Here is a 21,682-nt window from a genome sequence, read left to right as displayed (position 1 = left end):
CTGGTTAGGAGTACAGTTAGGAATTTAGGAAAAATGGATCCTAGCATCTGTGGCACCTGCCTCATTCTGTTGAATTTAGAATGTACATTCTTCCCATAAGGTTGCATTATAATTTTGTACACAACTTCTGAAAATTATATTTTGAAAAATTCATAGTAGAAGAAATTGATTTAAAACTCTGGTTCACAAGAATTTCTTTTTCTGTTTCCTATGCTTTTAAATTGCAGAGCTCCAGTTGTGAACATGGCAGCCTTCAAAATTGTCTCTCTCCTTCTGATCTCTCTCAGTTTTGTGCTGATGGAAGAAAATGGCACCAGGTAAATACACAAATAGGGATGCTTCGATATTCATTTTTTTGCCAGTTGCGTTAATAAGTTACTTCTGCATCAATATTGAGCAATTAAACTGGATTTTACTTTTCTGTTACGCAAATATATTTCTATATTACATGTATGAAATATATTTTAAAATGGCTATGTTCATCCAACATATTTAACCAGGGCATTTAAAGATATAGTAGCTCCATCTAGATATAGTAGCTCCATCTTTATCTCTATATTACTAAAACTCTCAGTCTGTAATCTTCAACTGGGCAAAATGGTGCATTACAGGGCAACAATTTTTCAGCCAAAGGCGACTAATGCATAGAATGCATCCAAAATTTGTACTCATTATCCCTGTGGGATAAAAATTTGGCAAAATGGTGGCCACTTCAGTGCTGTCACTCTACCATAGTGCTGCCTGCAGCGTCACTAGACTATCCTAGCTGTCCAGAGGCTGGGTACATTGCTCCCTTCATTGGCTGTCTGGAAGTTGGAAATTGCTCTTATACTATTTCAGACAAATGCCTCTCTAATCTCTTCTTAAAACCTTCAGTGAAGAAGCATTTTCGAAGACAAGCTCTTCCACTGATTAATTGTCATGAAATTTCTCGTTGGTTCTAGGTTGGTTCTCTCCTTGATTAATTTCCATCTGTTATTTCTTGTCCTGTCTTCAGGTGCCTTGGAACAGCGTCCCCAACCTTTTTGTTATCAGGGACCCGTTTTGTGGAAGAGAATTTTTCCACTGACCGGGGAAGATTGTCTTACATGTGACCTAGATCCCGCACATGCACAGATTAAACTTCACTAACTTGCATGGCCTTGTTCCTATCAGGCCATAAATCAGTACTGGGGGGCAGGCAGGGACCCCAGCTTTGGAAAATAGGTTGACCCTCTCTTTGTTTCTGATAGCCTCTTATATATTGGAAGCCTGCTATCAGTTCACCCCAATCCTTCTTTTCATTAGATAAAATCAGTTCCTGAAACTATTCTTCATGTTTTAGCCTCAAATCCCCTAATCAGAGGTAGGTTACTCCTGGTTCTGCCTGGATCGGGCGAACCAGCGGCGACAGGAAGTGTTGCATGCGCACAAGCACGCATAGGAGCACACCCAAACTAGTACGTAGTAAACAAATTGGCAACCACCACTGCCCCTAATTATTATAATCTACATTCTTTCCAGTTTCTCTGCCTTTTGGAATACACAGTTTTGTTTGAGACTATTGCAAATCTGCAGATTATTTCTTGTCACATTGAAATATTGACTTAAAGTATACTTAAATTAAAAAGAAATCATCATTGTAATTATTGTTATTATTAATTAAAGTTGTATGCCAACTCTCAACATCTCTGGGCAAAGACCAAGTATAGGTCTCAGATCTTAAACCTAAATTCAGATGGTTTTCCAAATGATCATTTTAAGTTTTTCAAACGGTTTTCTCTTTTGATACTTCCCCTGCATGCATTTCTAATATGACAAACCATGTTGAATCAATACATTGTTAGAAGATTTAGCTTTCTAAATGGAAAAGAGAAACTGATTTCTCACACACATACAAATACATATTTGATTAGGGTCAGTCACTGTGCTCAGCATACAGGGTTAGCTTATCGTGGAGGGCAACCCCAATCAAATAACATTTATTCAAGAAATCATAGTTATGCAGACTATATCTTGATGCAGTATGTAAATTTGGCCCATGTGTTTTCCTCTATATTCTTATGGAAAATCTAAGAAACTCCACATTTCTGCAAAGGCGGTATTCTGAAGGAACCTTAGCAAGTGATTATAGTCGAACTTTGGACAACATGCTGAAGAAGAACTTTGTGGAGTGGCTCTTGAACCATAGGGAGAACAAGAATGAGTAAGTCAATATCACAGATTGTTGTGATTTATCCAGGAGAAGGAATATATTAGTCAATCCGTAGCTTGAAAGATTGAATGCATGTATAAGGAAAATCATGTAAGAAGCTCATTGTTGTTTTTCTACTTCATAGCAATGTTAAAAATGAACTAGTTGAATATACTGTAAAATATTCCCAATACATTGGAGAAATGAATTTAAGGATGAAAAGATAACTTCAGCTAAAATCAGAAGTGGGTTGTTACCGGTTCGCACCAGTTCGGGTGAACCGATTGCGGAATGTTGGCCTGGATCAGAAAACCGGCAGTGCCAGCAGAACTGGTTCGCTGGTCACCGCAGCATGTGTTTTTTTTTTGGCATTTTTTAATGTTCTGCGCATGTGCAGACCTATTTACAGGCAACTGCAAACGCAGACAGGGTACATGTGCAAAGCATGCATGCACTGAACTGGCAATAACACTGACAGCAATCCACCCCTGGCTAAAATGTATGTTTAGTACCAATATTCTACAACTTTGTGCGGCAACTCATGTAATTTTCTATCCATTTTGATAATTGATGCCTTCATATGTCTAGATCAATGTTGGCGAATCTTTTTGGCACTGAGTGCCCAAACCGGAATGTTCGTGCATGCACCCCAGCCAGCTGGTCTTCATGGATGCTGGACCACCAGAAAATGGTCCGAAAAATGGCCTGTTTTTGAGGCATTTTTGAGCCATTTTTTGAGCCATTTATCAGGTCAAAAACAGCCTGAATATGGTCTGGAAAACAGCCTGGTTTTTGGCCGTTTTGGGGGCCATTTTCTGGCACTCTGGCACCTACAAAGACCAGCTGGTTGGTGTACATGTGCGCACTAGAAACCAGAAGAGCATCTGGCAATGCAGTGTGTAGAGAGGGCTCTGAATACAATCTCTGGTACACATGCCATAAGTTCGCCATCACGTGTCTAGATGTTGGTATGAAATATTTTTTTTTAATATTTTTTTAAAAAATATCTGCGATTTGTAAGCCAAAAATTAACAAAAATCTATGGTGTATTTCATGCGTACAATATGCTTTTCTTTTGTAAAAAATGTTCACTATGATTCAGCAAGGCAGAATAGGCGTGGTCATATAGGTTATATGCAATTTCTCTGGATGGTGGTATTGTGACCCGACAAAAGCGCGAACGTCAAAAGCACGCTGACAACAGCGCGCCGACAACAGTGCACCGACAGAAGCGCAATTTAAGTTAAGGTAAGGTTTAGGGTTAGGTTTAGGGTTAGGTTTAGGTTTAGGTTTAGGGTTAGGTTTAGGGTTATTTTTAGGGTTAGGTTACAGCGGGCTTCTGTCGGCGCGCTGTTGTTGGCGCGCTTCAGCGCTCATTCGTCGGCGCGGTTTTGTTACCGCAGTTTAGTCAGGCGCGCTTTTGTCGTTCACACATTTGTGGTGGAACCGGTGGCTATGATACAACAAAATCAAATATCATTTCCAATTGAAATTATAAATGACTAAAGTCTTGTGCAATTTTATAAAAGAATATGTGACATCCTAGAGCTCAAATTCTAAACATTTTAGAAACTTTGACCATCTCTTTAGATTTAGATTTTTTTTTCATTTTCTCATGAATTATGGTATCCATTGCTTTATCCTGGAGATAAAATCACTCATGTAGCAAAGCTGTTTTAAACTCTAATTAATATAATGATTTAGACTCTAAATCATTATAGTAGAGTCTCAAAAGTTACATGCCTTGCAATTATCTCTTGATAAATTCCTCAACTTTTTACCCAAGATTCTTATCAAAACAACACTACTGTCCAAGATCTATATTGTATGTGCTCATTTACATGAATTCACTTTATGAGTACACCAAAAAATAATTATTATTATGAACTGTTCCAAATTACCTCCTGATGCAATTAATTGCTAGAAATAATTCATTTATATAAAGGAAAATGAAATGAATATGTGAGAATTAACCTTGGCATTAGCTCAGATTTTCTGGAACGCTAAACTGATTTTCAGTGCTTAGGAAAATTCTTCAAGGTAAACCAACTTCTAATTATGATTAAGTGCTGTAATTTTACAAAATATCCCCACCCAATACTACACTGGACATATTTCAAAGGAAGAGAATTCACATATTTTTAGTGTGGCTTCATGGATGGAATGCCGTATTAATGGACAAAAGTATCTGCTGAGGTCATTATGACTGTTAAATGGAATAACCTCTTTAGATGCTATATGAGCTTTTCAGAAATAAAAGGGAATTTAATATGATAAAATCAGATGGATAGCTATAAAGACAGATAGGTTTTTCAGAACTGAAGTGATATAACAAGGATGGATAAAATATAACCCATGGACCAGATGTAGTCCAAAGTTTAAATGGTTCCAATCTGCTGAGCAGTATTGGTACGTTATTGATTTTAACTAAAAATAAAATAAAATAGGTATCCTAATCCACATGTATCCTTAACCCTTTCCTTAACCTTTAAAGACACTCTTGAACCTCCACAAACGATATAAAAAAATCCACTATATCCATCTTTGAAGGGATATAATATCATCACCATTCCTACTTCATCACATTCCTATTTTGTTATTTTAACCAACCCCCAAAATCTTAAACAACTATTGGCCCAGAGGGGGAAAAAGAATCATCTATGTCTATTCTAGACTGAAAGCAAATGGTGAAAATTATAATAGAGGAGTGGATAAAATACAGAAAAATGCAGGGCGGCATGCAGAAATTTAAAATATTCTTGTAGCCCTATTGTGGAAATAACATTAGATCGGAAAAATATAAATTCTTCATTTAACTTGTAGGTAAAATTGAATATAAATTAGAAGCTATAAATTGGAATGGCACTCCTCAGATTTCCCAAGTTAAACCTCTGGTAACTCTCTGCACCCTAGAAACAAACTTGAACCATCCAAGAGACAAGCTGATATCACAATGCCAGATGAAAGAAATCAAGGCAACGAAGCTGGAGAGACTCAGGAAGCAAAGGACTATGTTGGATGGCTTTTGCAAATCATAGGAAAGCAGAGGTGAGTAAAGATAATCACTGAAGATTTTATTTTATTTTTATCACAAGAGAAGTGTTTGCATTGCAGATTAAAAGCAAAACCAGTCTTAACCAACGATGTAACCTCCAATTATTTTGGATTACAATTGTAAACCCCAATCAAACATTAGGAAAGATAAACATTGATTGTGGGAAATCTATGGCTGCAATAATGCATTTTACCCACTTCACTACAATGTCTTTGAAAACCATGGTCTACAAACTACAATGGCTGTGATCACAAAGAAACTCCTTTAAAAAAGTACCTCTCAAGCTTTTGTTGTTTCACTCAGCTTTTGTAGAATATTTCATATTTTTAAGTTAGTTTTACTTTTTCTTCTATTTTCTAACTTTTCAGGGAATTCCAAATTTATTTGAGACCAATGGGAGATATTAATTTCAGATTAAAATTTCTCTGGCTTCTCCCATTCCACCATGAGATTTCAAACAGCTAATGTACAGAGAGAGAAAGAATGTGCCTTTAATGCCTTTGGGGACATTCAAATGGCATTTATCTCTCCAGAAGACACTCTTCTGGAATATCTTCCTCCTCTATGGCAAGCAAAGCTGCTACAAATTCCGCAGCATCTGATGGAATAAGGTGCAGCTCATAAAAACATGTCTTGATAAAATGCATTATCACAGTATTCAGAGAAGATGCTATAAGATTCCTCTTGATTTTTTAAGAAAATTCAGAACAGCCTCCATGAAGAATGAGCTTGGTTCCAGTTTGATATCTTTCCAATATACTTTCATTTTTTGAACAACAGTTTAGTCAAGCAAAATAAAAAAGGCAGGAAAGACTAAAAACAAAATGTCATAAAAGTGAAGAATACAACTCACATTTTGTATATTTACAGGGACAATTTAACTAAGCATAAACTCCACCTTTGATACATACAAAAGGAAGTATAACAGTTTTTAATTTAGGCTCTTGAATTGGTTTTTGTTCTGTAGTACACATTAAATTAGATGATTGTAACTAATTACAAGTTGATATCAACCTCTTCTAAATGCTGTGGATAAAAATAGCTGTCAAATAAAAAAATTATTATGAAATGCCCTAATGGGCTCTGCATACTGAAAGATGCTCCACAATCCTAGATACTGACCTAATATTTTTGTTGCCTAAGCAAGTATACATTTGGGGTAGGGGTGTCCTCTCAGCTTTATCCAGAAAATTAATAACTCTTTCTTTTGTTTGCTTGTCTTGGTCTTGATCTGAGATTCCATAGTCTTTTTCTTGTAGACCTTCCTTTCTAATGGATTCAGATGAATGGAAGAACATCCAGAGGCAAGAATTTCTGGTGTGGCTGATTTTTGCTGACCTCTGTAAGCTAGTGTGAGTAAATCACTCTTTTATTCACATCTTCCTTGTTCTGAAGACCAGGAACGTATCAACTGTACATAAAAACACATGGTCTTTCATGGGTCTTTCATTGAAACACAAAAACAGTATCCTGTCTAGTGAGAGGTCCACAGTCAAAATGTATGTGAGAGAACTTCTCTCAGATATTATTCACTGTTGCTAGTTGGTAATCATACAATTATTGCTTCAAAAGGGGGGAGATATACAGTTTACTGTAATTATTTGCAACAACTTCATTTAACCAATATATTGAAATTATTCAGTGAAAAATTTGTTTGGGGTTTGTAAGATATGGATAAAAATGTTTGTACTGATCATACACTGCCTTTTTTTCTCAAATCGTCAGGCTATTACCAAACTAGATTTTTCACCATCTTCATTTATAATTTTTCAGAATTCCATAGATTCCTAGAGGAAGAAGCTGGATCTACTTTTCCTTTTTCAATTTGAACTACTTTGTACCCTCTATTAATGAGTTTGTCAATGCTGACACTGACAATAAATGATTTATTCTCAAGCCAATAAATGATTTAGTTTGTTATTCAATAAGAATAGAAATGGGGATATGAGACTTCTGTTAAAGACCACAATACTGGCCATCAATAATTGTCATTGTTGCCAATCAGAATGCTCATGGAGCTTGTAGTCTAACAAAAGAAAAGAGCATCTGGTTGGAAAAGGTTGTTATTTGTTAATTGGTGAGCTATTAAAGGCTGTGGATAAAACCCCGAAAGATGTTCACATTCTATTTCTAAGTAATTCAATGATCTGAGGCTTTTAACTTTCATCTCAAACATAGCTTTAGATTTGGACAAGTGATCTGAGGTTATATACAATTAAGAGTCAGATTCTTCAATTATCCCAATAAATAAAAACAATTTGGGAGAGAAATACCGTATCTTCAAAACTAAGAATTGCAGAGAAATGTGAAAATAAGCAACAAAAATCTCTAATTCTCTGAATGCTGCAATGAGGAAAAGTTGAGCTTCTGCAACTCCAAATAAATAGAATGCATTTCAGGATATGTATTGTGTGAAAGCAGATTAGTACAACCCCTTCTTCCTCAACTAAAGTTGCAGAGCTCGGCTTTTGTTTCCTGTTCTCCTTGTCTCCTTGGAAGCTTGAAGAGAATCTGGTGTCAAGGATAGGATGAGGAATATAAAAGGAACACAAAACAAAAGGCATACAGAGGGCAAATGGGGGCTGGCCTGTCACCAAAAGAAATGAAGCATGCTCCCAACAGCCTGGAGCATTCAAAGCATACTTTGAAAGTACATTCTCAATAGGACAGTGATAGTGAATCACCTTATATATAAGGAGAAACAACGTATCACAGGTAGTCTTTGATTTTCAACCACAATAGAGCCTAACATTTCCATTGGCAAGCAAAGCAGTTAAGTAAGTTGTACCCCATTTTACAAATTTTTTTGCTCCAGTTGTTAAGTAAATCATGCAATTGTAAAACAAATCTGGCTTCCCCCATTCTCTCTACTTGTCAGAAGCCAGCTGAGAAAATTAAAATGGTGATCAAATGGCTCCAGGGCAGTGCAAATGTTATATATATATATGCCAGTTGCCAAGCACTCAAAATTTGATCTTATGACTATGGGATATTGCAACGGTTGTGTGTGAATACTAGTCATAAGTCGCTTTTTTTAGTGCCATTGTAATTTTGAACAGTCACCAAATGGTTCTAAATCAAGAACTACTTGTACAGATTATGTATGTATGTATGTAAGTAAGTATGTATGTATGTATGTATATATGTATGTATGTATGTTGAAGATGTGGGATAGTTTACACAAGGGAAAAAATAGAATTTATTGGACATAGCTAAAAAGAGAATCAAGACAGGAAAGTGCTGTTGTCAAGGAATAATTAAGTACAAGGGGATTATACAGTCTTATAAACTTTGTTGTAAGGTATGTTCAACAGTATCCTTCCCCAGATTGGCACTCTTCAAATGTGTTGGTCCATGACTCCCAAAATTCCCAACGCTCAGAGGTTTGGATTGCAAGATCCTAAAAACATCTGGAGAACTCTACAGCTCTAGTTCAAGAAGACTCTAGTTCAACTCTAGAGAAGACTCATCAGTGTCACCATGGTTGTGTCTTCCACAATGTGCTAAACTATTAGCTGGACCATATTTTATTAAATTATTCCAACTGCTGGAGTTCACAAAATACAGAATCATAAACCAGCCACATTAGGTGGATTCACATGGGGTAAATAAAATAATAATAAAAATGGAATTTCACCACTGATTCACATAATACAGTGAACCATAATTAACCAATCATATTTTAATCTCTCACGTTAGCAAAACACTTTCTCAAAATTCTCAAAGGCTACCGCTGCAACCCATTTCTTGTTGAAGTTGCTTACTTTTTGAATGTAAAGTCCCCAGGAACTTAGAAAAATGACTGAACTTGGGAGAGAAAAATCTCTTTCCTTCACCAGCAAGGTGTGTAAATTTGACACCTGAGCATTCATTACACTATTATCGTGGCTACTTTCGGGTTTTCAACTGATTGATCGTGCCTTTTATTATCGTTCTGAACGCTCTTCTTCGGCTGACGTCCACCGGGCTGCGATACGGAAGTTTGTGCATCATGGGAGCTGCAGTCCAGTGCCTCTAGCAGGGGTCTCCAACCTTGGCAACTGTAAAACTTGTGGACTTCAACTCCCAGAGTTCCTCAGCCAGCTTTGCTACCTGAGGAACTCTGGGAGTTGAAGTCCACAAGTCTTACAGTTGCCAAGGTTGGAGACCCCTGCTCGAGACAGCAAAAGGTTGGGAGGAAGTCGGTTAAAGATGTAGCAAGGGCTGTGCGAAGATTTCTCTCTTTTAGCCTCCGTTCCCCTTTTTAGGATTTCAGTATCAGACCAATAAAGTGGACCCCACCCCCCTCGAGTCAAACGGCTCCCTTCTTTGTCAGAGCGATAGAAGGAAATTATCAACCCAGGCGCACTTCCTACTTGTCGCATGCTGATGACGCAGTGGAGACGAACGGGGTTAGTTATACGGCCAGTCGCCTTGCCTTCCTCTGCAAGCAGCTCGGATCCGAAGGCTGTTTTCCTCCTTCTCCCTTCCCCACCCCCGGGCAAGAGATGCACCGCCGGGGCGTGGGGGCCGGCGCCATCGCCAAAAAGAAATTGGCAGAGGTGAGGTCCTTCCCTTCCGAGGAGTGAAGTCCCTCTTTCCTCTCTTAGCCTTTCCAGAAGAAAAGGATTTCCTCTTCCTAGCCAAAAGTGCTGGGAGTTTTCTGCTGGGGCCTTTCCGCCTCTCGGATGTCGCGTATCCAAGTGGCGAGGAGGCCTGGATCGGGGTTGCAAAGGGATTAGACTGATGGTGGGGAATATACTTTGCACACGCCCAGAGGTATTAGTCCTCTTCAGTAATGATTGTGCTAGAAATTAACTCGTGGAATTTCTTATTTTTTCCCCTTATTCATTTCTTGTACTAAATCAGCTCCTGAAAGTTAGTCCACTCTGCATTCTTTATTAACTTTATCTCTGAAAATGTTTACATCCTATTTTCTTCTATTAATTCTCCATACTTTTAGGAAGGATATCAAATTTATTTATCAATCTATATACTGCTCACAGGGGATGCGGTGGCTCAGTGGCTGAGCTTGTTGATCAGAAAGGTCGGCAGTTCTAATCCCTAGTGCCATGTTACTTGCCCCAGCTTCTGCCAACCTAGCAGTTTGAAAGCATGTAAAAATGCAAGTAGAAAAATAGGGACCACCTGTGATGGGAAGGTAACAGCGTTCTGTTCATAGTCATGGCGGCCATATGACCACGGAGACTCTTTGCTTTAGAGTCGGGAACAACTAGCACATATGTGTGAGAGGAACCTTTATCTTTATGCTGCTCACCTCATGGTTTGAGGTGACTGAGTGTCTATCAACATTAAAAATATGGATGTAGAAACTATTACAGGTATAAAAACATTAAAATTACAAATAATTAAAACAAAACTAGAGAACCACGGGTTAAGAGCAGAAGGTGATGATGACTTTTCTGTTATTACAGTAGCTATCTCCAGGGACAGACCTCATCTCCTGCAGGAAGATGTTTCAAAGAGCCAGGAGTTGTGTCAGAAAAGGCTCTTTAGCTGTATCCCACCAGCCACAAGTCCTTGGTTGATGGGGTCCACAGTAGGCCTTTTCTGCCAGCACGAGGGGGCAGGCAATTCCATACTTAGCTTTGCCTTGCAGAAAGGAAAGAGGCACTGAAGTGACAACTTGTTCTAACCATTCATCTGTTTTCTAACCATTATCGATATTTTGTGGTACATCCTAAAACAATGTATTATTTGGCTATATTTGCCAGAATAAAGACTACCTTGAGTAGAGGTCAATTCCCGATGCCTTAATTTTCTTCCAGGATGTTTGCAACTCTTCAAGGTAACCTATAGCTTTGACATTTCCTTGAGGTTTCCCATCTATGTTCTAACCAAGTCTATTCTTGTTTAGGTTTTTGAGATCAGCCAAGGTTGGCTAGATGCTACAATTGAATCTCATACATTGGCCGGAGCCAATGGCCCTGGTGAAGGTGGATTATACATTTTATATAGGGCTATTTTTGAAAACCACTTGGAAACTGCAGTTGGGGCAAAATGCAGTGACCTGGTTGTGAGTTAAAGCTACTGTAGATATTTTACAACTGTTTTATGGGTCCTGCATTAGTTTCCAATATTCCCAGTGCAATTCATGTTGTTTTTAATGTGACTTTTAAGAGTTTGATATGGCTTGGCTCCCAGTTACCCTCAGAATCACTTCTTTCGTAAGGAATTGGCCTGTCCAGTATGGTTATTAAAGGAACAATTATTAATTTGTTCCTCAAATGAATGTGATGAGATGAGAAATTATAGTACTGATCTTATAGACTTTAGTTGCATCTTGTGAATAATTCCCTCTCCAGACATCAGAATGAGGTTTGCTTGTCCTAGCTTAGCATATTACATGAACATAGCTGCTCTGTTTCTTAACCATGGTTATGGTTTAGTATGTTGTGCAAACATAGTTAACAAAGCCTTATATAAAATGTTTATGGAAAGAATATTCTCATCTGATAACAAAAAATTAAGCCTTCAGTATCAAAATATTTCATGGAGAAAATTAAGTGGTCACTAAGAATCTATATGAATAGCACAATCATAATATGATTAATTTTATCAATAATAATAAAAATTGATGATTTCTTTTCTTAGGCCAAATATAAGGAACGTGGGACAGTTTTGGCTGAAGATCAATTAGCCCAGGTGAGATAAGAACATGCCTATATTTGTTTTTGGAATTGGAAGGATATATGTAGCTTTGATCCCAGGCTGTAACTCTAAACTTCTATACAAGATGTGCTTATAATTCATGGAACACAATTACATAGGTATTGAAATGATCAAGAATATCAGCAGCTTAGAGAAAAGGCTAGAAAAGTTCTATGTAAAAATGTGTGATGATAATATTTAAACACTTGCAAACTTCCTATAAATTTTGATCATTCTCAGTAGATTGTTGCTTGGGTTAGATGAATTAAACCAATGTTTTGAACATTGACATTTGAATTGGAGAATTCACAATATTGTGCAATATATTATGTGTGGAAAGTTATTTAAAAGAATGTTGTAGTATTTCAAACCAGCTAATTTTGTTGCTCTATTGTCTTTTTCAAATACATTTACAGATGTCTAAGCAGCTGGAGACTTTTAAAAGTAACCTAGAAGAGTTTGCTAGTAAACACAAACAAGAAATCCGTAAAAATCCTGAGTTCAGAGTCCAGTTCCAAAACATGTGTGCAACAATTGGTGTTGATCCACTAGCCTGTAAGCAATGGGGAAGGAGTGGAAAACTTTAATGGGGGAATCATAGCTCTTCAGTTGAGGTTAACTATGCCTAGCATTTCTCAGTTAGCTGCAGGTATTGAGCATTAAGCAATATCTGGTCTTCTTTGTACTTTAGATATAAAAATGGTCTGTGCTGAGTGTTATTTATAGCCAACAAAAATTAGAATAAAGAGATAGTTGTAAAGCTTTTTTAGCAAATGGGAAATCTCTAGAATAGCCTAGTAAATCAGTCCACAAGTATCACTAGTCTTCAGAGTTTTTCTCCCTAAATTGTCGTGGTAAGGTTTCAAGTCCTTAAATGAGTGGAAATGCAGGATGATATAGTAAAATAACTTCCTACCAAGGAGACTGACAAAGTATGGATGCAGCTAAACAAGATGGATGGCAGAATGAATAACCTATTGTTTATTTAAATGTTTATCAACCTCAGTAACGTTGAAATCTGTGGACTTCAACTCTGGGATGGGGAATTCTGGAAGCTGAAGTCCAAACGTCTAAAATTGGTGACGTTGAGAAATACTGTTTTATTCCATCCTTCATCACCTTCTATTCACGTACATAGAATTCCGTGTCGTCATTGGCAGAAAGTAAACTGTTCTGTCTTGTTTCAGTAGGAAATGAAAATAAAAGAGGAAATGGGTGAGATGGATAAGAGGGGAAATGGATCAGCATTAGATAGCAAAAAGTTTCTAAAGCATAAAGAGAGGCAGTCATAATTTCCCTTTAAGGACTAAGAGACTTTGTGAGGAGAGGAATGTCCCTCTGCGAAAATGCATCGTTCTTTTTTTTCCTGCTAAAATAACATGCATCTTTCTTTCCTTTTTTTTCTTTTGCAGCTGGTAAAGGATTTTGGTCAGAGATGTTGGGTGTCGGAGATTTCTACTATGAGCTGGGTGTCCAGATTATTGAGGTCTGCTTGGCTCTCAAGCACAGAAATGGAGGTAACTATATTCAGTAATTCAATGCAGGCCCCAAATTTCTGCTGATGAATTTCACTAGTAAAGTGTTCTACATGTAGGAGGCCTTTTGCTTCCATTCCTACCCATCTCCCCCAATCAAATTAATGTTTAGGCCTTTTTTGTTTTTCTGCAATGTTAAGTGAGTGGTAGATCCACATATTCTCATTCTCTCCCCACTTAAAATTCAAATGAAAGTTCATTTTTCCCCACCCGGTGTGGTGATGTTACTTCTGTTCCAATAATTTCACATTCAAGCCTTGGAAACTTGAGTTTCTAAATTACAATTCCTAAACCCACTTTCATTGCCCATCTCTGTAATACATGGAGTCTTCAACTTACAACAGTTAATTTAGTGACTGTTCAAAGTCACAACAGCTTTGGAAAAAGTTATTTAGGACTTTTTCACACTTACAACCATTGCAGCTTCCCCATGGTCACATGATCAACATTCAGATGCTTGGCAACTGGTTCATATTTATGATGGTTGCAATGCCCCAGGGTCATGTGATCATCTTTTACAACCTGAGCAAAGTCAACAGGGAAGCCAGATTCATTTAACAACCATGTTACTAATTTAACAAACTAAACTATTTAACAACTGTGGCAAGAAAAGTTTTAAAATGAGGACAAACTCATTTAACTCATTTAGCAACATAAATTTTGGACTCAATTGTGGTTGTAACTTTAGGACTACCTGTAATATACTTTTGTGATTATCATATCCTTCAAACTTTCTGGATATACAAATGCTATCTTCCAGAAATATTAACAATTCAGTGTTATATATTGTAGCTAAGAAGTTAATTCCAGTAATTTAAGTATGTACAACCAAGTATAAAACCAAGTAATTAATTTTTGCTTTAGAGACACTTAATTTGAGAAAATATCCTTAAACATTTTACGCATATCTGTAGCCTGTTTCACACTTTCTACTAAATCAAGATGAGTACACTGTGCAGTCCAGCAGCTCTTTTAAAGATCCCCAGAGTGGATAGGTCTTTGTTTGCAAGATTAAGAGATAAGCTCTCATTTTTCTCCCTAAAATGTTGAGAATTTTAACTCAGCTTCAGTACCAGCTTCAGTAGCATCATGACATAACATTATGATTCTAAAGCTCTTTTTTAAAAAAAATTGCATTGCAATCTTATATACATTTATTTAGAAACAAATACAACTATGTTCAGTGGAACTTATATCTTGGTAAGTGTCTATGGGATAACATACACATGCCTGTTAAGAAATGAGTCTCATTTTAGTTAATGGAATTAATCAGAGATACTGTCCACATGACCACGGAGATGTCTTCAGACACCGCTGGCTTTTTGGCTTTGAAACGGAGATAAGCAACACCCTCTAGAGTTGGAAACAACTAGCACATATGTGCGAATAGACCTGGGGAAAATTGGTTTATACAATTACAGTCTTAATTTACAAAATTTTTGGTAGGATTCAACTGTTCTTACAAACTGCCTCTTGTTTCCTTTTTCCCTCTAGGATTAATAATATTGGATGAACTCCATCAACAAGTGCTCAAAGGAAGAGGAAAATTTGCTCAAGATGTTAGCCAGTAAGTGATACATTCATAATTTATGTGGGGGAGTATAATTTTAACAATTAATGAAAAAAACATGCAGGTTATGGTAATAATTGATAACCATAATGATTATGGTTAACATTATTAGTCGTGACCACAGTATTTTCATTGGTGACTAAGTTTTCATGTTGAGCTATAGTTCCAACATATTGTATAAAAATGAATACTTTGTTGTACCAGATATGCCTACAGTTGCTTTTCAAACTTGGCAACTTTAAGACTGTATTTGTATCTTTAAGCTTTATTGACATAGGGAGTAAACTATATACAAGATACCTTCCAAATAGACTGACTGGGCAGATACTAGGGCTAGGCAGATTATAACAGAAGAACAGGCAGGTTTCAGAAAGGACTTATAGTACTATAGATGGTTATAACACCTGATTCACAAATCCATAAATGGGCCCTCAAAATATTTATATGCAACATTTATTGATTTACCATCTAATACAATAAATAAAGGGAAAGATTATAATATATACATCATGTGAAGACACTTACATGAAAGTATGGGTAAATCACAATGGCTCCCTAATAAATCAGATTAAAACTACAAAAGGTGTTTGCCGGACTTTATATTGGACCCCTTCATCTTTAATTTTTAAATAAACAATATTGTAGAAGAGTTTAACAATCTTTCTTTTCATGCCCTATCAATTGAAACCAGAAAGGCCCCTATATTACTATATGCAGTCAACATTCATATCAACATCATTAATTGGAATTAAAAGAATCGTGACAAAGTTTGGCACTTACTGACAGAGAAACTATTCTAAAACCAAAGTAGTCATTTTTGTCAAAATGAGATATGGTCACCAAGAGATATGGATTTACCCTAGATGGTGAGAAGATGTGAGGTCATTTAAATATTAATTATATGATTTACTGAATCTGTATAATGAAAACACATATAGCACCAACAAGAATGACAGCTATGAGATCCATGAGAATCATTTGGTCCTTCTCCAAAAAGGAAGACAACCAGTATAGTTATGCTCAAGATCTTTCCCAGGAAAGCAATACAACAGTTAATATATGGGGAGTAAAGTCTGAAGGAATTCTCAGAAAGACACGTTGAAGTGTCCCCTTTCTCTTTTCTAGCCTATCTCTAACATTAAGAAGTTATACAACTTCAAATTTCCCTGTATCTCACTGCAAATATTATTTTGCCATGCTTGAATTTTTGAGGGTCCACGTTGGATTCCTAACATCTTTATAATTATAAAGGCTAGAAATTTGTCTTTTTGTGCTTATGCTTTGACACAAATACTGTGGTTGTTGGGGATTCCATTCTGCATTTCCCAGTGCAATTTTCTGTGTATTTTGAGTAGGTGATTTTGAGGAATTGAAACATATTGCTCTGGTATGCCTTATTTTTCCTCTCCTGATTTTCACAGAGATGACCTTATCCGAGCAATTAAGAAGCTGAAAGTTTTAGGAAATGGCTTCGGTATTCTTCCTGTTGGTGGGACATACTTGATCCAGTCTGTGCCAGCTGAACTAAATATGGATCACACTGTTGTAATACAGCTTGCTGAGGTGCCTATACTAGAAAAGAATAAATGAATGGAATCATGACTGTGGAGTTTTATTTTTATTTAGCCAGTTATGGAAACTTTTTTAAATTTAACATTTTAAGTGCTTCTGCATGTTGAATTTTTAAATTTAACATTTTAAGTGCTTCTGCATGTTGAATTGGAGATTTGAATAAGAACTACAACAAGGGGGATAAATTCAGGGATTGTATAATCTAGTTTTGGGAGAGAAGAATTAATCCTACCTTTTTGTATGCTACAGTGTCAGTCTGTATTGGGTCTTATGTTTATTAAAAATAAAAAAGTAAGTAGTTGGGAAACATTTAGAGCAACAAAAGATGAATTAATAATTATTCGTAGATTGCAATTCCTTTCATCTAACATATATTATGCTTGTTTCACAGAACTATGCACATGAGCTATGTACATCACATTGAAGCCACAGTCAATAAGCCAAATACTAAACTATCATTTCAAACTGTTTTTTTTTTACCCTAAACAAACCATAGATTATTCAGATCTCTATTCAATGTCATGCTAAGCAAAAAACAAACATACTGTAGGTTTCCTATTAGACAGCTTATCAACCGAGCAGTTCTTTTTCCCAACGTGGACAGTTCAGTCTTAGCTGTTCTTTCTCCAGACAGATTTTAGAATTCTGTTAATAATTTTGAGTAAGTCCCATTTTGTATTAAACTGTTTCCTCATAGTTTCATTAGGAAAAAACTGGTAAGGAAATCTTTTCTGAAATTAATTTTAAATCATAGATATTAGGATATTATTTGATGTTTGGGCATGCAAAGTACATGTTCTGCTTTTGATATATCTCCTCCCAAACAGCAGTCACTAAATGTATTTTATTCTCTTTTTTTAATGCATTCTTTTTCTGACTGGGTAAATTTACTGAAATCCTATTTTTTCCATTCTTAATTTCAGAAAAAAGGGTATGTGACTATAAGTGAAATCAAGTCCAGTTTAAAGTGGGAAATGGAACGAGCCAAGCAAGTGCTGGTATGTCAGTAATTTCGATATATAACAGCCTGAATTTAGGTTTAAAATTGAGATTTTTAAAAAGTTAGAAATACTATTTTCTCCAGAGGCTGATAATATTTACAGAATCCTCATATGTCATCTTGTTTAATTCATTAATGGGGCCAGCGTCACAGTAAATTTTGTAATATTTCAGTTTTTGTTCTTCAAATATTTCTTGTTTCTAGGCAACCATCAAAGCCATGAGATTTTGGGCAAGATCACTGATATATAGGGGAATAAGCTTTTTCAACTTTAAAATAATAATAATAATATGTAGTCTTGCTTGAAATGACTCAGTGGCATAAAAATGTTGCTGAGCTTTGCATTGTGTCAAGATGTTTATAATTATATAATTATGAAATTCTCCCTATTCAGCATTTCAGTCAGTCTGTTCCCACCTTCTCTCCCAAATATGAACCAGTGTTTCATGGTCACTAAACATGCTCAGTACCTATGACAGTTTGTACCATCATCCACTTACTTTTGGTTACTATTTTTCTGTTCTTTTTTCTTCCCCAACAGGATCATTTGCTGAAGGAAGGGATGGCCTGGCTTGATACACAAGCTCCAGGAGAGCCACAGTACTGGCTACCTGCCCTCTTTACCGAACTGTACTCTCAGGAAATCACACCCGAAGAAGCAAAGGAAGCTTTACCTTGACAGTATCAAAGATGTGTATTAACTGAACATGGAATTAGGTTGATTGCTGGTTGTTAATATGATAACATTGAACAGTAGTTATTATCTTGGATCTTAAAATATAAGAAAATTTCTGCTTTGCTAATAACTAATTTCAGCATGTGTTTGATACTAAATGTGGATTTCTGCCAAATGAAGGTTTTTATTTCACAAGCAAGTTTCTGGTTCTTGTAATGGGGATGAGACAGCAGGAGTCTGTCCAAAATTGTAGCCTTTTCTTTCAGTTATTGTAAATGTTTAGAATGAGGACTGATGTCAGATGCTAAAACTGTTTGATTTCTTTTCATTTGCTTATCCCAAGATTGTTGAGTAGTATATTGGCTGAGCTATATACATACTGAATCCCTTCTCTTGTAAAGGGTTCTGTGTAAGTCTTTCTCTGTATAATGAAACAGCAGGAATTCTTTATTGCTACTTGGATTTGGGGTAAAGGACCAAACTATTATTATTGTTATTTCCAACTTATGGATCATTGGAGGTTTCCACTATTTCATTTTTTTTAAAGCATTTGGAAAGACAGTTTAGAAAGTCATGGGTAATTCTTAGTCCAATTTCAGCCATTCAGGCAGTCAGGATTCCTCTGACCTGAGATACTGTGTGAAAATATACCTTCACAACCGTAACCATGTTGTGCCTTAGCATGTTGAAATCTGTAAACAGTAAATATACCCTTCCATATTTGTGCAGTGCACATACAAATTTGAAATTCATAAAGCTATGTCTTAAATTTCATGTTGTGAATATAAAACTTTATTGACATTTGAAAAACCATTGATTGCATTGAAGTCTTACTGATTTCCATAAAATAACAAGCTTATGTTCTGGATATAATTCATGGATACAAAAAAACACCAGGATAAAACTTATTTGAAGATTTATTACTCATGACCGAAAAGTTACACAGCCTGGTAAAAGAGTTTTCTGTAGCTATATTCACAGATCATGCCACGTGGAAGAAGAAACTGCTTCCTTTAACATCCTAAGAATCATCTTATGACTTCATACAAAATACAAGGGAAAATTTATTGGGAATAATTTATGTGCAGAGTTGGCCTGCTGTAGATTGATGCCCTATCCAATGATGTTGAGGTTACGAATATATCAAGAGACAGCTGTTTATCTAGAAGATGCAAGCAATAGGCTAATGACTTCCCACAAAAATTACTGGACAGTCATCCTGTAGTGCAGGAACTCAATCTAAGCTACATTTTACTTCAGCCTATTAGTAAAAAAAATTCCCCCTCAGAATTCCCTATCAAGAGGTGAAACAATACTGATGGAACATTGGCAATAAAATGAATAGTAAACTATTTTGAATGTGAAATTAATATTTCCAATGTACAAAAAATAAAATCTGAATTTCACATTAATTTGGAAGATTAACTTATTAACCAAGCAGATCAGTGCTTTGGGAATTTTTCTCGTTATCCAAAAATGTACAAAAAGCCATTTTCTTTTCATGCATTTTTGAAATAGTCAGAACTTTTATTTTTCAGGTTGAAATGTAAGGTTTCCAGATGCCTTATGATTTTTCAGGATTCAGATTAGCCAATATTTGCTTGCAGTCAGTGCACTGTATATCTGGTTGCTTATCTTGAAGACTAAAAAACCCAAACTTGATAAAAGACTGATGCTTCAATTTCTTAATTGTGACTGAGCTTGTATCATAAAAAGAACCAACACCCAACAGTACTGGATTCCCCCTCTTCTCCCCCCCCCTATTCCTTGAAATTATATCAGTTTGTAACCAATGATTGGTATTTGAAACACTATTAGGCTTATTTTTAAAAAAAACAACAACACTTATCTACTTGAGCATTGACGGCATGGATTTCTTTCATTGTGATTGCCGGAAGCTACTGAAGCACCACCTTCCTATTGCCTTTGCAAACACAGTTCTCCAAGTTTGCTCTGGAGAAAGTTGCATTCCAGAGCAATTTCAGGTATACTGCACACTGCAGCCAACAGTATAATCTTATATTTCTTTACCACTGGTAATTCCTGTAGAGCTCAACAGGACTGTTTAGCAGGCATGTACATAGGAAACCCCCTTAAATATTAAACATACATTCACATACCCATATGCAAATGCTGTCTGTAGTGTTGAAGTGGAAGGAAGGGAATCACCACAATCATTCATTCAGAATCAGAGTTTGGCCTTTTTTGGAATTTGGGGTAAGATAGGGAATCAAATTTATGTGTTCACAAATAGAATGGGAAAGGCAGCCGTCACTTCTTGTTCAGTGCTTGCAAATCCTAGTGACCGGTACTGTCAAAATGAGAGTGAATGGCAGGAGGTTAGTGGGTTTTTTCCCTTTCTCTTGTGCAACTCATTCAAGTCCTCCCAGAACCTAGCATGGGAAATCTATTTAACCAGTCAAAACCAAACTTGCATTATGGCTTTGAATAATATGTGAAACAATTTTGCAATTTGCCTAGGAAAGCATTGTGGCTCAATGTACTTCTGAATTGGAAGCACGAAAGGCGCTTCCATTTCATATATTCTTAAGTTCACATGATTATTATTCAGGTCTGTATTTTCCTTTGTTGGCCACACGATTTTTGGAAGCCTTTTGAGAATGGATGTACCAAGGGATTTAGTTTATATGCTGCCTGGAGAACATCAGTTACACACATCTAATATACATATTTTTATGTCATCTGAATTTTGCAATTGGAGATCTCTAGAATGCTTGATTAGGATTATTCTCTTATCTCCATTGCTTTTGGAAGAACAGAGTTTAGAACACTTTCAAGATCATAGGCTGGAGCTGAACAATCTAGCCTCCAGTAGGAAATTCCATCATTGCAGATCTGGTAATGATGCTGGAGAAAGCATATGTTAAGTATATTTATATAGTTGTTCTTCCAGTCTCTAACATACATTACGGATAGGTAGCAGCTTTACATTTCAGATATGACACAGTTGAACTCCAGATCCTGCCAAAACAAACTTTATTGCACCAAAAAAAAAAAAAACCCTTATGTACAACTGTATATAAACAAGGTTTCTTTATTTGAAGATCCTTGTGCATGTTTCTTTTTTTTTCTTAAGCTTGCTAGGTCTAAAATTATGTCACTAACATTTGTCTAGATCAGTCATCTAGGATTGTCACTTCTTAAAATGGAAACGTTCAGAAGACAGATAATTATGGGCAGCTACAAAATCAGATTCCTTTTTTTCTTACACCCACATGCGAGCCACATGAAAAAAAAATCACATAAGGCATTTTTCATGTTTTGTTTTAAAGAAATGTATGCAATACTTCCAATAGCCAACATGCACCTGGAGTTAAGATGCCTTGAAATCACAGTGCTCTAATCCAGAAGCACTTCTAGCCCTAGTGAATAGCCAAATTTATTCAGTTGGCACAGAGTGCATAAGGCCTAAGTCTCACTGATACCAGG

The 21,682-nt window shown here is 36.3% G+C and overlaps 2 protein-coding genes across 3 annotated transcripts; both read left to right on the top strand.

Annotated features, from left to right (window-relative positions):
• The first annotated feature begins 230 nt into the window (after nucleotides 1–230).
• Nucleotides 231–7,128, top strand: GIP (gastric inhibitory polypeptide). Its single transcript, XM_087711877.1, has 5 exons — nucleotides 231–317; nucleotides 2,057–2,185; nucleotides 5,087–5,221; nucleotides 6,488–6,580; nucleotides 7,002–7,128. Exons 1-5 carry the CDS (start codon nucleotides 244–246, stop codon nucleotides 7,009–7,011), a joined length of 441 nt encoding a protein of 146 aa, XP_087568003.1. The 5' UTR covers nucleotides 231–243; the 3' UTR covers nucleotides 7,012–7,128.
• Nucleotides 7,129–9,597: 2,469 nt separating this feature from the next.
• Nucleotides 9,598–19,972, top strand: SNF8 (SNF8 subunit of ESCRT-II). Of its 2 annotated transcripts, none has more exons than XM_014073944.2 (8): nucleotides 9,598–9,769; nucleotides 11,823–11,873; nucleotides 12,296–12,434; nucleotides 13,292–13,396; nucleotides 14,909–14,981; nucleotides 16,406–16,547; nucleotides 17,480–17,554; nucleotides 18,098–19,972. In XM_014073944.2, exons 1-8 carry the CDS (start codon nucleotides 9,716–9,718, stop codon nucleotides 18,233–18,235), a joined length of 777 nt encoding a protein of 258 aa, XP_013929419.1. In that variant the 5' UTR covers nucleotides 9,598–9,715; the 3' UTR covers nucleotides 18,236–19,972. The 2 variants fall into 2 exon arrangements, with proteins under 2 accessions (XP_013929419.1, XP_087569728.1); XM_087713602.1 differs by lacking the exon at nucleotides 9,598–9,769 and adding an exon at nucleotides 9,841–11,164.
• Nucleotides 19,973–21,682: the final 1,710 nt, after the last annotated feature.

Source organism: Thamnophis sirtalis, unplaced genomic scaffold (assembly GCF_051295495.1).
Source record: "Thamnophis sirtalis isolate CommonGarterSnake01/CBP01778 unplaced genomic scaffold, rThaSir2_p1.2 scaffold_4, whole genome shotgun sequence".
NCBI classification, from domain to species: Eukaryota; Metazoa; Chordata; class Lepidosauria; order Squamata; family Natricidae; genus Thamnophis; species Thamnophis sirtalis.
Note: the sequence above shows the minus strand (reverse complement) of the source record. Positions and strands in the feature narration are given on the sequence as shown.